Here is a 17109-nt window from a genome sequence, read left to right as displayed (position 1 = left end):
TAATTAGTTACAAATTACTTCTCCCAAAAAGTAATTGCGTTAGTAACTCAGTTACCTGAATGTAAGAGTAATTAGTTACTTGGCAAAGTAACTAGTGATAATTTTCATGTTTTTTTTTTTTCCTCCAAAAAAAAAAAGAAAATATATATATATATATATACAGGTCACACAATGTGAAGTTTAAAAGGTTTTGGGGACAATTGGCCCAAGCCCAATTCTTTACCCTCCACTTAACTAGACACAAGGGTATTGCGATAACTAGATAGTAACCTTTGCTATGTGTGGAAGTCATTTAAAGTTGTGACTCATCCGTTAATGTTGTTAAAATTACTCCCGTTATTGCATTAGTTCCCTTCTGTCTACTTTCAACATGTGTAAGTTTTAAAACTGTTTCATCATTTAAAGATAGATTTAAGTCAAGATTTTGCCGATTTAGGAGCATTTTAGATTAAAAAAACAAAACAAAACAAAAAACAGGTTCGCTAGGAAAGATCTCTCTACATCAGAGCCTTCCTGAGAGGTCTACTGCTTTAAGATGGCGGCTGTTTACTAACGCATGTAGTCCTTAAAACATGTTGCCAATGCAGCCGTGTCTGTCATTTGCATCTAGTTCTATAATGTGTGATATCTACCTTATCATGTGGGCGTAGTTTGTAGGCTATGGCTACAGTCAGGTATTATTGGAGCCACCTAGCATCACGTTTGCAACAGCGTCTTCCCCACTCCTGCTCTGCTCTCTCGTCTCCGTGAGTCCATCTTTCTCAGACTTAGTAACGCATAGTAACGCACGCCTTTCCCGCCTCAGTAACGGTAACGGCGTTGCCAAGATGAGAAAAGTAATTAATTAGATTACTCATTACTGAAAAAAATAACGCCGTTAGTAACGCTTATATTCTAAACCGTTATTAACAACACTGGGTGTCAGTAATCAATTTTTTCCCCCATTTTTTCGTGTGATTTTTTCCATTTTTTACCAGCGATTTTTCGTGTTTGAAGTGTCACCTTTTAACCGCAAGTTTGTGTTTTAGAGAAGGCTGCCAATGTTTTATAGTAGGCTAAAGTAGGTTGTCTCCCCCCTCCATTATACTCAATGTAGAAATGCTAACATTTACAGTGTTTAATATAGATGTTTCCTTATTTTGTATGTCTGAACTTTAATTCTATGGCATGCTGATGACCAATAAACATCTGTTAAAGGAACTGGAGTCTCATGTGCCATCAGCACGTACGCGCGGCGCTAAAACGCAGCCGTGAAAATCACTGCTCTCATATTTATTTACTGTGCAATAAATGGACTTCTCATATCGCGACAGGCTTAGCAACTTCAAACTGGAAAATGGACTGACAATCTGCCAGTTTATAATTGTCTCTGTCGTCTTTCAAAATTACAACTGGGTGCTAGAGGGGTTCATTCACGGCCCACGTGCGGCCAAGCTTGGCACTGAAGAGACAGGACACAACTAGTGTTTGTTTTGTTGAAATAAGTCAATGTTTTAGGCACTCTGGTGCGCTTTTTTGGCTTTGTGTGTGCTTTTCCCGCTTGCATACCAAGCGTCCGACATTAAAAAAAATCTCCCGACACCGCCCCCCTTAAAATGTTCTACTCGGATCTACACAATTCATGTAGGTCACCCTTTTTGACTTCAAAACGGCAAATTTCGCTGAAAGGAGAGATTTTCATGCCTGATATATATTTTTTATGCGAGCTACCCACACTTGCGTTGCGATTGATTGGTCGCGATAGACGTAATGGGCACCCCTGGTTTAAAACTGGCAACTTATAAACATGATTCTATTAGTTTACTAAGTTTTAATGACAAAACATACATAATTATTCGTTGTGGATCCATGCAGTATATGCAGATTAAAAATCTTTACCGAAATTAAAGACAAAATGTTCACTAGATATAATACATTCGAATAAGGTATATTTGCACATTTTTGTAATCTGTATTCAGGACGTTGCGTAGCCACATAATTATAACATTTGAATCAGTGCTGGTTTTAGGGGTGGAGCCACAGGGGCACCTTCTCCACCTCTAATTTGAATGGCCCGTTCCCATTTTAGCTAGCACAAAGCATGGCAATCGATGAATTCTTTTCTGGAGAGAGAATGTTGTTTATAGAGTCGGCCTGAGCTATATATCGTTTGAACATAGTCATCGCATTGTGCGAATGCGCAATACATTGCAAGGACGTGCGATATACATTTTTTTTGAACACGTAAACTTGTTTTTCTGCTTAATGTTCATACAGCGCCACAGCCTCTCACTCTCCCTGTTGTTAAGCAATGCGACCAACTGTTTTTCTTGGTCATCAGTGCAGCTGGCGTTTGGTACTTAAAGTTAACGATGATTGGCAGGTTTATACCTTTGATCTGGCCAGAGAAGACTCAGTAGCTCTACGATCAATGGCACAAATGTGTTAATCATCGTTAAGCTTGTTACACACGAGCAGTAACCCTGTCTGAAGTGTGCTGTGGCAACTCATTGAGAGGCTGTTCTCAGCTGCGTGAGTGAATCTGAGTGAATTAAGCATTTAATGAAGAAAAGCATTTTTCTAGATTATTTTTTAAGAGTTATTCACATTATGAAGGTGGCGTGTGTGGGTTTTCTCCAGGTTCCTGCCACATCCCCAAAAAACGTGCACGGTGTTGGTATGCTGGTTAGCTGGTGCACCTTGAGAAAAAGTTAGGCGCACCAGTGCAACCAATGCAAAAAGTGTGGAGCCTTGGCAATATAGAACACAATATAATTTTTTTTTTTACCAATATTGTTTAGGCCTATCCTAAACAGAGCTATTCAAGTTATAAGGTGAAAATTCTTCTAGTTTTAATATCGTAAGAGAATAAGCCCCACCCCACCCCACCCAAAACGTTTTTTCCCCAATATCGGTCAGGCCTTTTCTATAATACGTTAAATAATGCTTTTTATTTTTTAGTTTAAAATAGCTTTTCAAAAAAGTGATTAAAATTGTTCCATGTATTGTATCCTTACTTGCACACAGTATGATTAAATACGAATTGTTACAAACTTTACTGGTTCTTTTATTTTTGCCGCCACATGCAGGATAATTTGCGAATTGCCTTGACCAAATGTACAAAGATGGCAGCGACACTTGGCCCCTGAAGGCTACATGTGGGCCCTTCTTGGCCCGTTTCAGAAAAATCCAAGAACAGCCACCATTTTGAATGTCTTAAAAAGAAAAGTAGAAAACCAATTTGAACATCTTTAACACATTTAAATAGGTTTCCGTATTTTGGATCAATGACGAAATGAGAAGTCACAGCAAAAATAGGACACAAGCCAGTTCAAATGTGTTGCTTTCATTTACTTTATTACAAACATACAAGTACAACAGATAAGGCAGTACTCTTAATTTTTGAAACGGCACGGATACTGCAATGTTATTACATGAATCCATGTGTTCATAGCAGACCAAATACAACACCGTACTAATATTTGTACATGATTAAAGATTTACCCTAGCATTGCTTTGATGAATAGATGTGCCCTCTTGTGGTGCACATGAATGAAAAAAATCCAGTAAAAACAGACAATACTCAATAGTGCATTTAAACTGCTGCAGTTTACAGTTTCATTATGTGTCACAGTACAAATACTTACCAATGTGCACATTGTGAGGTCACATTACAAGGGACGAAAGTGCACTCGTACAAGTTTAAATGTGCTTCCAAACAGTGGTTGTAGACAATAAGTGGCTGTAGTATGTAGTATGTGTATGTTTAATGTTAGACACACGATTATAAAAATAAAACAATTCTTTATTGCATTATACATTTAAATTGATAAAATAATGACCTAAATTTTATGTTAATTCAACAAAAAAATTAATGATAATCAGTTTCCACATCACAAGTTGTCTGCAGACCGTGCATTACTCCAGTGCAGTTTTCCCCAATTCAGAGCTCACTCTGCAAGAATGAGTTTTTTGTTCTTCTCACACAGGTGTGAAATAGGTTGCTAAAATATTAAATACATTCTTTGTTAGATATGGAAAAAAATATTTGCTTTAATTCACTAACCGAAGAATTTAAAAAAAAATTATGTTAATCTAATGTGGAAGTAGCAACAACATGAATGATACAGGCACAAAATATAACATTTAAAGATGGTTAGTTCAATTGTCAAGTATAATCAAGTTCTGGAAATTTGCAAAGGACACTATGTAAAATCAAGTGGCTAAAATACTCACACTTAAGTTGGAAATAACAGGGCTCACAGTATGGTTTCTTGTTTTGGACCCGAACCTGTACTCCAGTCTCTGTTTTTCCAAGATACTGCTGACAGCCCACGCACTGAGGAGGAGGAAGGAGAAAAGTGAGAAAAATGCAGTCCAGCTGACAAAAATAGGGGCCTTTGTTTTCATAAACCTTTTTTATATCAGTAATGACATTACAGACCATCAGTAAATAGCACATATAGCACACATTAGATCCCATATGGTTGCCAAAAAACATATCAAGGTTTTCATCAATTTGAATGAAGGCTTCAAAGTTGAGTCAATTACATTAAAATACCAACTCTAGTCAATTAAATCTGGAAACCCTCATCTCGACACATTTTTTGCAATTGCTATCAAAATGGGAACATGAACAGCAGACGTGGTTCTTCCACCTCACTGATTAAAATAAGTGAAAACCTGAGCACTGTCATGCTACTAAATAATGTGACCAATTTTGTACCGGTAAATAAAAAATTGGAAAGCACTGGAAACTAAAAATCGCAAATAAAAGCGTTTCACAATTTTTTTGTATAGTTCAAAGTCTCAAGCACAACAAAATGAAGCATGAAAAAAAAAAAAAAAGGTAATTAGTATAGGATTACTGTTATTAGGCTGATTTCAGCATACTACTACTAATTTACTTAACAGACACAATCCGAGTAATACTACCTACTGTTCATGCTGCTGCAATGATAGAAATCTTCAGTAATACGCTAAATCATAGCATGCCACTGTGCTATCTGGAGCACTTCAGAGTCAGTATTTAGCAAAAAAAATTGACAAAAATTAAAACAAACAAAGCATCATACCAGGAAATGCTGCTTATGAAAATTCTTGGAACGCATTAGGCGATTTAAATGTAAAACAATTCATTAACTGAAGAAAACCACGACATACCACTCCTATCTTGAGGTACAACTTTATTTTCCGTTATGCACCTGAAATCCCCCCAAAATTAAAATATCCTTATTCAAACTGTAAGCCAAGTACTAGCTTATTTATATTTCCTCCTATTAGAATTTGGGTAATTTTCTTTTGTCTTACCTCAGTCTAACAATGCCTTTTTTTGTGTGCAAAAGTTGTCTCTTGGGGGTTCTCTCTCTTCATATTATTTGCTCAGTACAAAAAAAAAAGCCCTACACCATAGTGAGACAATGAGACTGCAGCTGTCAACTACTTTAAAGTACAAAGGAATGTGCAATTACACATAATTGTAGTACAGCCAAAAGCAACAACAACAACAAAAAAGCATCACACCCACTATATAAGAAACAGTGACATATAAGAAGTGGTGTAGCCAAGAAAAATAGTCAAAAATAAAAAGAAAAATCTGCTACGACTACAAAGTAGATGATAGTGTTTTGGCCAGCAGAGAAGGTCTTGTTATTGTAGATACAGTAGATCACAGTGGGATTCCTACTGCGAATTACGATTAAAATAATAAATAAGGGTAAACATCTATTACGAGTCTTGTCACATAACATTGTGGAGGGACAACTAATGTAGATACACTGATGATCTGCTCTTCAACCAAGTGGAGGGATTTCTATAGCTGATGAACAGTAGTGAGAGTAAAAAGAGTGCCATTAAACTCCAAGTGAATATTGGCAGCAACCTACACTCATGTGAGGACACCAAGACCCTGGTAATTAGCCTCTCACCTGAAAACAGGCAAAATGGAAGCAGAGACTAAGGGCTTCAATGACCATGGCTGGCCCACTACTCAGGTGACCTTCACACACACTGCAAGTTCTCCTTCCAATGACCATCCTGGGGCATCACACGACATAGCTCAAACGTTTTAACAGGCTAAAATGACACAATATGATGACCATGGGAATGGGCTTAACGATTGGCATTACCTGCCGGGACGAGAGTCTGTGGAGGTACTTCTCTGTGGTGCCCGGGAATCATTATTGTAACCGGCAGCAGAGTGGCTACTTGGAGCACAATAATTGGCAGCAGCCGAGTGTGGTCGGGGATAACCTGCTGTAAGGGTTGAATGAGGGCTTCTGAAGGTATCAAGAGATTCATACCTGCAAGCATAGAAGAAAAATTGACACTGCTGATAATGACATACCATAAAAAGTAGCCCTCTGACCAAATTGACTGCTTTCAACCTCTTAAGGGGCATTCCAATGTAGATTGGTTCCTTGTAAAAACTGCTGCTACGCTGACGTATCCAGCTGTTGTCAGTCAGAAGCTGAGTTCGCTTTTTCATCTCCTCCAAAATTTGCTGCCTCTCTTGCTCAGCCTTGGAAATAGACTCCCCTTTCCTTTTCCTCAAATCATCTGAACCAAGAAAAAGCTACAGTGTGAAAGGGTCATAATACAGACTATTTAAATAGATAAACTCAGCTAACCTTTTGATTGTTTGTATGAACCAGCTAATGCTGGAGTAGACAATGACTTTGCCCTGAGAGAAATGGCGAGAAAGAGGGAGAGACTAAATTTTTGTAATATTGTACTTGAGCTTCTGTGTAAAATTAAACAAGATAATGCATAGGCTGATAAGGCACCCAAAGATAGGAAGTCTATTTATTCTGACCTGTGAGCAGGAGAGAGCTGAGCAAAGCCAGTGGTGCCCTCAGTGCTGAGATGTCATGTTAGCAGAATGTTACCGGAAAAACACAATAAAGAAAAAAAAAGTTAACTCAAAAGAGTCACACGTAGATAATGAGTGGGCGAGTCATTCAGAAGTACAATGCAATACAATTGCAACTAAACATGTCCCGATCACGTCATTTTCAAAGTATTAGAATCGGCATAAAAATATCGGACATGCCTTTTTTTTTTATATATATATATTTTTTATTTAAATCGATTTCAAATTGTATATAACGTTACAGACAAAATGTCTTACACTCATCCAGAGTAGTTTTGGCTTAAAGTAGGGCTATTAAATTTATTGCGTTCACTGCGGTAATTATTTTTTCTTAATTAATCACGTTAAATAATTAACGCATGCGCTACACGACCCACTCACGCATTGTCGCATTCAATCTATAAGGGCGCCGTTTTACCAATATATAGAGCTAACCGCAGCGTATAATGAGTAGAGAGAATTTTGACAGCCTTTGTAGACTTTTTATATTTGGCTAAAGCCTTACATTCCCTCTCTCAGGATTTAAAATTAACGTGGGAGGCAATGTGGGGAAGAAAGGTGGTATTTGATCATTATCTCAACACCATATGTTCTTTCCCAACGCAAAGAAGATATATCAATTGGTGCCCCTACGCACAGTCATGGTTGCACTTCCCATCATGCATTTGGGTTGAATGGCTGCAGTATCATTTACTGAAAGCTCAACAAATACACTAGATGGCAATATTTAGTCACAATATACAAAGTCACATTTATCCTTTTAGAATTACAAGTCTTTCTATCCGTGGATTCCTCTCACAGAAAGAATGTTAATAATGCAAATGCCATCTTGAGGATTTATTGTCATAATAAACAAATACAGTACTTATGTACTGTATGTTGAATGTATATATTCGTCCGAGTTTTATTCCTTTTTTTTTTTTTAATGCATTGCCAAAATGTATATGACTGGGAAAAAATATCGGGAATGATTGGAATTGAATCGGGAGCAAAAAAAAAAAAAAAAAAAAAAAGTAATCGGATCGGGAAATATCGGGATCGGCAGATACTCAAACTAAAACGATCGGATCGGGAGCAAAAAAACATGATCGGAACAACCCTAATTGCAACACAAAAATAGGTTTTACCAGTCTATTTCATTCAGATCTGCCTGAGTGCCATGTTGTCCCTTTGTTTTTGTCAAGCTATTTAAATGAATCCCTTTGGGAGGATTCTCAACATTTCTCATCCCCAAGTTCTCCTGAAAAAACAAAAACAAACTAAATATCTTTAAAAACTTGGTGACAGGATTGCTTATGTAAGCTACTACAACAACAAGAATTCGCTTAACTTGAGACCTTCAATTTAATCAAACAATGGTGCATTAAACCATTATATCATGGATCACTGGCGTTAATTGGATGAGAAGTAAAAATGCAGACCAACAGGCTATAAAATGTTTGTCTGCACATAAAAGCAAGAGTGAAGTGTGGGAATGCAGATTTCAAATGAGTCATATCCTACATGGGAAAATTGTACAGAAAACCAAAATCTAAATAAGCAACTTGCGCAAAAGCATTACACACCTCCTCAATCGCATTGTGTCGAGCCTTCTGCCACTCTGCCTCAAGCTTCTGCTTATCTTGCTCATATTGCACCTAATCAATGCAAGAAGCACACGTCTCACCCACGACTACACAATACTGATTCAGCAAGGTGCTGGTAAGCATTTTCACCTTGAGGAGGCGCTCTTGTTCTTTCTGCCACTTCTCCTGACGCCTGCGGTCGCCTTCGTGGTCCCATGACCAGCTGGATGAGGAGGAAGTGAGGGATGGCACCTGGAGCTGCACGGACAGAGGACACGATCACTCACACTGACACAAGTCTCCTTTGATCAAATGGTGGAAACTTACATCTGATATTGCAGATTCTGAACCTCCTGTGTGAGAAAGCAGAGTGGCAGTTATAAAATTAAAAACAAAAACAAAAAAATCAATAAATAATTCACACACACACACACACACACACTCAAAAAAAAAAAAAAAAAAAAAAAAAAAAAAAAAACACTGAACGGTCCGTGCATGAAAGGAAAGGATGATAAAAGGTGAAAGGATAACAAACACCAAGCCAGGACTGGCAAAACAGTACATATGGGCAAAATATTACGATATTGAAGCACATGAAATTGGAAGTAAAAAGGGTAGACAATATTTAGTTCCACTTTGAAAGACTTCCAAAATTTTAAGAGCACAACTCTGTGTCATTTGAAGAACTTGTTTGGTTGAAAGTCATAACATTTGCTAACAATTACTTTTAATTAATCCCAAAATGTGTCTGAATAGTGTTGAATAACTGATTGATGTTAACCAAAACACCAAAATGCCTCAGTTAGGTCAATAAAGAATAACAAAGCGCGACATTTTTTGGATTTTGGTCAATATTTTAATGTTGCAACTTGCAAGAAAAAAGTAGGTCCTTATCCTCATTTTAACTTCTGATGTTTATAATGAAGCAATACACCAAGAGCTTAACACGTGAGAAAGGGTCTCCATCTTCTGTATCCTACAGATAGAGACCCAGTGAGTTTATTCTATGGTTCAGTATATCAAAGCATCAACAAGGTTTAAGATTGTAGAAAGTTCATTTTAAAAGCCTAATCTGGGCTCATGGGTAGCAAGATCTGTAAACGTGAATAAATTACTGCACTTATCTATGAAAATCTCTACAGTTTAATGATACATCAGAGAAAACATTTCCCAAAAAACAGACTGCTCTTGAGTGAATTAACAGAAACTGGATTTGCTCAGAGTCTGATCGTGCTTCTCAGCAAAGGAAGTTTCAACATTTGTTAAAAAGAAGTCTTAAAAGCTTTTCACACAGTTTACCACATAAGTAAACCCATGAGCTGCACTCTGCAGAGCCTTATGGGGAAGAATCCATCGCAGCAGAAGACAAAATAAAAATCATTAATTTTGTTAGAGAAAAGTTTTTAAGATTGCTAGTGCAGTAAAAGCAGACAAAGTTCCAGATTTGTTTTAAGCATTTAGGAGTGCCATAAATGTTTACACACAAATCTCTGTGATCATTTAACTAGACATTTGTATTTATACATAGTTTGGGCAAATTTTGCAACACACCCATGGGCACTTATTAATTTGTGTGAAATATCAAATACACAATCTTAATTATTACCGGTAGTCCGTTTACAATGCATGTTCACAAGAAAAAAAATCGGCGTTAGTGCTTAGATTTACACATGCATTTCAATTGATCCACCTCCGGTATCATTTACACACACAAGTGAACAACCTGTATACGCAGACATCCAATACATGCAAGCAACTACTGTATTGATATTACTGATGAAAGCCTTTAGGGATCCCAAAATCAACTGGTCCCAAATTTCAGACATTTCTTTGTCACCATGAGGACACCATTGATTTACAGGTACAATATATTCTTTAAGATGCCAGGAGCAGCTGGGGCAAAAGTCATATTGGTACTGGTACATGATTTTTGTCAGTAATCCCTGTGCTGAGACCTTACACCTTCTCCATACTTCAACAGACAAAACACAAGAATAGTATAGTAATACAAGAGAATTCATTTGTAATTTGTGGTTTATTGGGATTCTCAAATAGATGTCGATAGCCAAGTTTAAAATGATGAATGACAAATGTGAATGACAGGTGTACCACGATAAATTCATAATTATTTATTGGTGTCCTAAGATTAATAGTCATGCTAAGCCGTTTTCACTTTTAGCACTAATGGTGTGGTTATACCAGTACTTCTCAAATAGTGTGGCGCGACCCCCCGGGGACGAAGAGCGATGCCGGGGGTGGCGCATGTGACCTCGAGGAACATACTTTTTTGCCGCACTAGAATAAAGTGTAATTGTACATCCACTCAGTCGGTGGCAGTGGCGCTCTCATTTTCAGATTGGTTCAAAAATACTGCGCACAAACTAGAGCACACAGCAAAGAGCTATGAAGAGCTGTGTGCCGTTTTCGGGCCGGGCTCACGCAGCAACCCCCTGTCTTCTCCAATTCTCACATGCCCGGCCGAGAAGCGCCATGGTCGGCTTTGGAGACGACTGCCCTCAGCTCTGGTTCTCCTCTGGCCACAGAGAATGCGCCGTTTTAGGGCCGTTTGGCTTTGACTTTTAATACAGTGGGAGACGAGGAGAGACCACTCTATTTACTTACTGTGTCTAAAAATATTTGTAGCGGACAGCGGGAAGCAAAATCAATTAGGACATCACTTAAAGACATATGGCCCCAATCTCATAAGCCGCTTGTGTTTTTCTTCAAAACGTGCCAAATATTGCCAACAATTGTCCCGCTTTGTCAGTGTTACATCAGTAAACCAGCGAGCACTGTTAAAAACATGCTAAGTGCAAAATAACCCCACAATATTGCAAAGGCGCTGATACTGCCTGCAGCAAAAATAAAAAGTCCCTCTGTCCAATGATACTGTTGTATTTGTTCTATTCATTTTTTGGTCAAATTGTTTTGCATATTCTCCTTATGAGTTAATGTTGCTAATCAATTTGAATTTATTATTATTTATCGATTAAATTTTATTTGAGTATCAAATGCTAAAAAAATGTACCTTGAGTGTATTTTTACAGTTTAGATGTGACTTTTTTTTTTACTTCAGGCAAATTGATGCACTTTGTACAAACAAAACAATGTTAATAAAGTTATACTTTATTCTAAGTTGATATATGTTACATTTGTTTTCTTTAATAGAAAAAGAGGACAATTTTAGTCAGGGGTTCTTATAATAATACATTTATAGACAATGATACCATTTACAGTGGCGGCAGAGAGTTGGGGGGGGGGGTAAAAGAAAATAATTGAGAAGCACTGGGTTATACTAAGGGTGATTTTAACACTATAATCACACACAATATACTGGACTGTCTCAGAAAATTAGAATACACAATATTCTAATTTTTTGAGACGGTCCTGTGTATATATACAGGACTGTCTCAGGAAATTAGAATACACAATATTCTAATTTTCCTGACTAGGAAACTGTCTCAGGAAATTAGAATACACAATATTCTAATTTCCTGACTAGGAAATTAGAATATTGTGTATTCTAATTTCCTGAGACAGTCCTGTATATATACACAGGACCGTCTCAAAAAATTAGAATATTGTGTATTCTAATTTTCTGAGACAGTCCAGTATATATATATATATATATATATATATATATATATATATATATATATATATATATATATATATATATATATATATATATATATATATACATACATACATACATACATACATACATACATACATATATATTACACACATAAACATACATACATGCCCACGGTATATAGCTTACCCTTCTTTTCATTGCGGCGAATATCCATAGTAAGAGTGCCAATTTGCAGGGCAGATGCCATTTTTTGCTCCCAAAGGCTGGAGCTCATGTGTGCTGCCAGATCGCCATCAACAGTCAGGATCTCGTCGTCCACACACAGCTGGCAGAGTTCCGCTGGGCTGCCTGCCGAGAGGGTGACAGCCATCAAGAAAATGAAGACAGATAAGGGCACAGACAGCATGACACAAATAAGGTTACCCCTTCAAAAATTATTTGCTCAAACCAAACGGAAAAAAGATGCATTTCTGTGAACAAGGCTGCTACTCCAAATGTTAATGTTCCCCAATTGCCGGAAGTAGTTTCTACTTCTGAAAGTGTGTCATCCATAAAACTTTTCTATAAAAGTGTTTCCGTCTGCAATGTTTTGTAACATTGTTGTGCTGATGTTTTTCACAGGTAGTTCTTACATGCTTGCACATTATGCTGTAGCAGTCTGTAGCTTCCACAAAACAAAGGAAAACTCTAGACTGTTTAAATATTCATGGTTGGCTTTTAAAAACTGCAAAATATGTGGTAAACATAGAGTAGACTAGAATTAAATCTTAAACATAAAAATAAAACTAAATGCATTAAGAACCTTGACCTTGCCAGTAACCATAATTAAACAGAACTTGGTAAGCATGCATTAAAATAAAATGCACCATTTTTAGCTGAGAAACAAATGGGCACTAAAAATAAAGCTTAAATAAATACAGAAAACTTCCTTCGGTCAAACTACTGCAACAATAACTGATAAGTTCTAATCGGCATTCAGCTAGAGAAAAACACTTTACCTGAATGAGTACATTTTATTCTTGCTCCACTAGCTTCACACTGTGGCTGGAAACCAAAGTCTGATCGACTGTTCGGTAGAAGACTAACACTTGTGTCACTCAGGTTGACCTGAAAAACATGCAAGGGCACACATACACATACACAAACATCAAGTCGACAGCCACCGATCCAATGTCATGTGCTTCCGGGTGGAAATTAGATACTTGAAGGGGACTGCAGAAGAAGTACAGTAAATTCGAAAGTAGGTGAGTGACCCAAAAACGAGATGGATTGGGAAAACCTAGGAGCATATGGTCTATATTTAATATTTCTACAAAGGTGTAGATTATGTGGTGAAGGTTACAGTGCATCACAATTCATGTGCCATGATGCTGAATGCGGCCTTTGAGATGTGTGTGGCTAGAGTATTCTGCCCTCAGCTACACAGCAGCGCTCATTCAATGCTCGCCAATTAGACAAGATGGAGAAGGCGGTAATGCACCATTTGGTTGGTTTGCCAAATATGACTGACCCCCGAAGATGATGATACAACAAATCAGAAGAAAGCATCTGTGCCCAAAGTTCAACATGTTTGTGTAGGGGTGGAGGGTGGGAAGGCGATCCTGGAAGTTGGGAGCTCAGTCTTTGTAACGTACAAAAGTTGTATGGGTACGAAACCACTCGTTTTAACCTAGGCTTTTGGAAAAAAGGGTCAAACACCAAAATTACTGGATTATTTTAGGTTTTCTTTTCGCTTCTAGAGGTTTTCCCTTAGTTGAAAATGTTTAAACTTCTATGTTAAATAGGGTACTAAAAACCACGATATGGGTCTTTAATGCCATTCTATTTCGAAGTTTACACTCAAACATGAAAGCAAATGCAACTACAAGTGTGATAAAAACAACCATCATAAGTTAAATTTGTTTAATCAGAAATATTTGCTCCGCTGCTTACTCCCAATTATGTCTTAACTCCATCTCATTTAGCTCCATTAGCGGGTGCTGTCACAGACCAGTATAAAGTAGAATTGATCCATTATAGTGATATTGTGTGCAAGAACGTTATATGACAAAGAATATTAGAGAGAGAGAGATAGATATTATAAGAATATTACTGCAGAATATTGCAGAAGCAAAATCAAACAATCTACCCTTGGATGTCAGTGCTAGCGCTACTTAGCAGATTTGTGAGTAGGCTGTGTTGGGGCTGCATGTTTTTGAACACAGTAAGGATTGAAGCTGTTGGGAATTGGTCAGACCATAAAGAGTCGTCCACTCTACCTTTGCAAAAGCAGTCTGCTCTTCATGGTTGGCTGCCTGCATTGTACCCTGATGGTGACCTCTTAGATAAGAAGTGGCGGTCTGTCTTTTGAGTATAGCACTGGCAGGTGGGGAATGTGTGCTTTCTTCTTCAGTAGCGCAAATCAGACTCTGGTTGTCATTTACCTGTTTGAACAAAGATAACATAGGCATGTCATAAAAAGCATGATGAGTTACACCAAGCATTCACCTTTAAAATACTAATTACAATGACATCACAGACTTTGTCAGCTGACACCATTTGGTATATTATTAATGAGGAAAACGGTAGGTAACTTATACAACACAAAGCTCGCCATCCACACATGCAGGAAATGCTCTTATCACTTTAACTGTGACGAGCACCTTTAGCACGTACAGTAACTCCAATGAGTGAGACAAAGACAAAGCACACACATACAAAAGGAAACAATAATAAGACACACATAAGAAGAGTAAAGCACACACCAACAAATACAGCGACAATTCATGTGAAAAAATTAGGACACCCCATTTAATATTCAGTTCATTATTAAGAAATGTTCACATATCAATGCCTGATCTTGATAAGTTATCTCTGGAAAAGAATAATTTATTGCAGGTAAACAAGAAAAATTAGCATAGTTTGCTTAAATCAAATATATAAACAAAAATGCATACTCTAACTGAGGAAAAAGTTAGGACACCCTACCACCTAATAGCTAATGTTACCCCCTTTAGCTGGAGTAAATTCAGTGAGACGCTTTTTGTAGCCATCTACCAGTCTTTGAAATCGGTCCGAAGAAAGTTTACCCCACTCCTCAAAGAATACTTACAGGTGTGAGATGTTTGAGGGGTTTCTTGCATGCACAGCCCGTTTCAAGTCACCCAATGGGATTAAGATCTGGGCTTTGACTCGACCATTCCAGGACTCTCCATTTCTTCATTTTCAGCCAGTCCTTGGTGGATTTATTGGTATGTTTTGGGTCATTGTCATGTTGCCGGGTCCAGTTTGAGTTGAGCTTGAGTTTTTTTTCACAGACGATCTCATATGATCCTCAAGCACCCTCTTATACAAGATAGAATTCATGGTGGAGTCTATGATAGTTAGCTGGCAGGAAAGCATCCTCAAACCATGACACTTCCACCTCCATGCTTCACAGTTGTTATGAGGTTCTTTTCCTGGAATGCTGTGTTGGGTTTACGCCAAACATGTCCTCTGTTCTGTTGTTCAACTAATTCAATTTTAGATTCATCTGTCTACATTCACTCTGGCAAACTTCAGTCTGGCCTTCGTGTTCTTCTTGGAGAGCAAAGGTTTCCGTCGTGCACACCTCCCATGAAGGTTAAACTTGTGAAGTCTCTTTCTGATTGTAGAGGCATGCACTTTTCACATCAACAGTAGCAAGAGCCTGCTGTAGGACTCGTGATGACACTTTAGGCTTTTTGGAGACTTAGCATCTTACGGTCTGCTCTCGGAGTGAACTTGCTTGGACGGCCAGACCTGGGCATGTTCTCAGTTGTTTTGAATGTCATCCACTTGTAGACTATTTTCCGGACAGTGGAATGGCTGATTTTAAATTCTTTTGAGATCCTTTGAAATCCCTTACCAGACTCATAAGCATCTACAATCTTCTTTTTGACGGCCTTAGACAGCTCCTTTGATCTCACCATGGTGTTTTCTCTCACTTCAACAGTAAGGGGCACGCCAAACTAAATGTGAGGGCTAAATAAGGCAAGCCTCCTTCAAAACACTGGGTATTTATGTTCCAATCATGTGCACCTAATGTGATACCCCCTGTGTGTGATTTTAGCCATTTTAAGTGGGATTGAATGTGGGGGTTTCCTAATTTATTCCTCAACAGAAATTGCATTTAAAATGACATTTTACAAAAAGTTATAAAAAATCTCTTTTTTCCCCGGTTTTGTTTACTTCTATTACTTGAATCTCTCAAGATTGTTAAAATTGATATTAAATACCCATATGACCAAATATGTAAGAAAACGCACAGGCTTCCATAGGGTGACCTAATTTTTTCACTTAACATAACATGGTAGGCTATAGTCTTAGATAACTGTCTCACATTAATACCCCTATTTGTTTAATAATAACGACCGATTAAACAGCGATTGTGTCATGGTTGCATAGTTCCTGTGTATTAAATAACTGAGAAACTATCAGCAAACAAATTATGTTTAATAAAGATAATACGCCACTCGCATGCCTTGCGCAGGTATGAAAACCAAACTCTTAGGGAAACATTCCTGCAACCACCACTACGCATTTTTGTTGCATTATCGTATATCAAGGTTCTTGCACCATTTTAAAAGTCAAATTTAATGCTTTTTAAGACCTTAAAATATGATTTATGTTTAACACATGTCACAACTATTTCTTCTGAAGAAAAAAAAAACTAATTTCATTTAATTGCAAACACATAAATGCTGCCACAGACAGCTGGTGTTTTTCTGTTCTCATGAGCGACTCGACGGCTTTGACCCCCATTGTCTCAAACGAAAAAGTCTTTTTGCAAGACAGCACTGTTGTTATTTTCACCAGCGGCCAACCACCTCTTAAATAAACCATCTTCCATCCATTTTGGATTAAATTTACACCTCCCCATCTCCGCTCACCTCTACAAATGCGAATAACCAGGAAATGGCGTCAGTGCAAAAACTCAAGTTACTGGCACATAACATATTATTCCCAAACTCTCATATTTAGTGCACAACCATTAATAAAACAAATACACACCATTAAAGGTTTTACAGCGTACTACAGTGATTTCACTGGCATTAAGTGCATCATCAGGAAATGTAATACCTACTGCACTTTACCAT

At 37.7% G+C, this 17109-nt stretch overlaps 1 protein-coding gene across 3 annotated transcripts in view; it reads right to left on the bottom strand.

Moving 5' to 3' along the window:
- Positions 1-3324: 3324 nt before the first annotated feature.
- Positions 3325-17109, bottom strand: part of LOC130926780 (LIM domain only protein 7-like) — a 38867-nt gene continuing 25082 nt past the window's right edge. Inside the window, exons 14-27 of one of the 3 annotated variants that reach the window (XM_057851996.1) lie at positions 14272-14436; positions 13012-13120; positions 12200-12361; positions 8743-8768; positions 8566-8673; positions 8416-8487; positions 7978-8087; positions 6794-6838; positions 6609-6661; positions 6366-6537; positions 6108-6281; positions 5907-6015; positions 4216-4318; positions 3325-3983 (exon numbers count right to left, since the gene is read on the bottom strand). In XM_057851996.1, coding sequence (XP_057707979.1) covers positions 3961-3983; positions 4216-4318; positions 5907-6015; positions 6108-6281; positions 6366-6537; positions 6609-6661; positions 6794-6838; positions 7978-8087; positions 8416-8487; positions 8566-8673; positions 8743-8768; positions 12200-12361; positions 13012-13120; positions 14272-14436 — 1431 coding nt within the window. In that variant the 3' untranslated portion in view covers positions 3325-3960. Of the gene's footprint in view, positions 3984-4215; positions 4319-5906; positions 6016-6107; positions 6282-6365; positions 6538-6608; positions 6662-6793; positions 6839-7977; positions 8091-8415; positions 8488-8565; positions 8674-8742; positions 8769-12199; positions 12362-13011; positions 13121-14271; positions 14437-17109 lie in introns of all 3 variants that reach the window. The other 2 variants (XM_057851986.1, XM_057852007.1) reach the window with 2 other exon arrangements.

Source organism: Corythoichthys intestinalis, chromosome 1 (assembly GCF_030265065.1).
Source record: "Corythoichthys intestinalis isolate RoL2023-P3 chromosome 1, ASM3026506v1, whole genome shotgun sequence".
Lineage (NCBI taxonomy): Eukaryota > Metazoa > Chordata > Actinopteri > Syngnathiformes > Syngnathidae > Corythoichthys > Corythoichthys intestinalis.
Note: the sequence above shows the minus strand (reverse complement) of the source record. Positions and strands in the feature narration are given on the sequence as shown.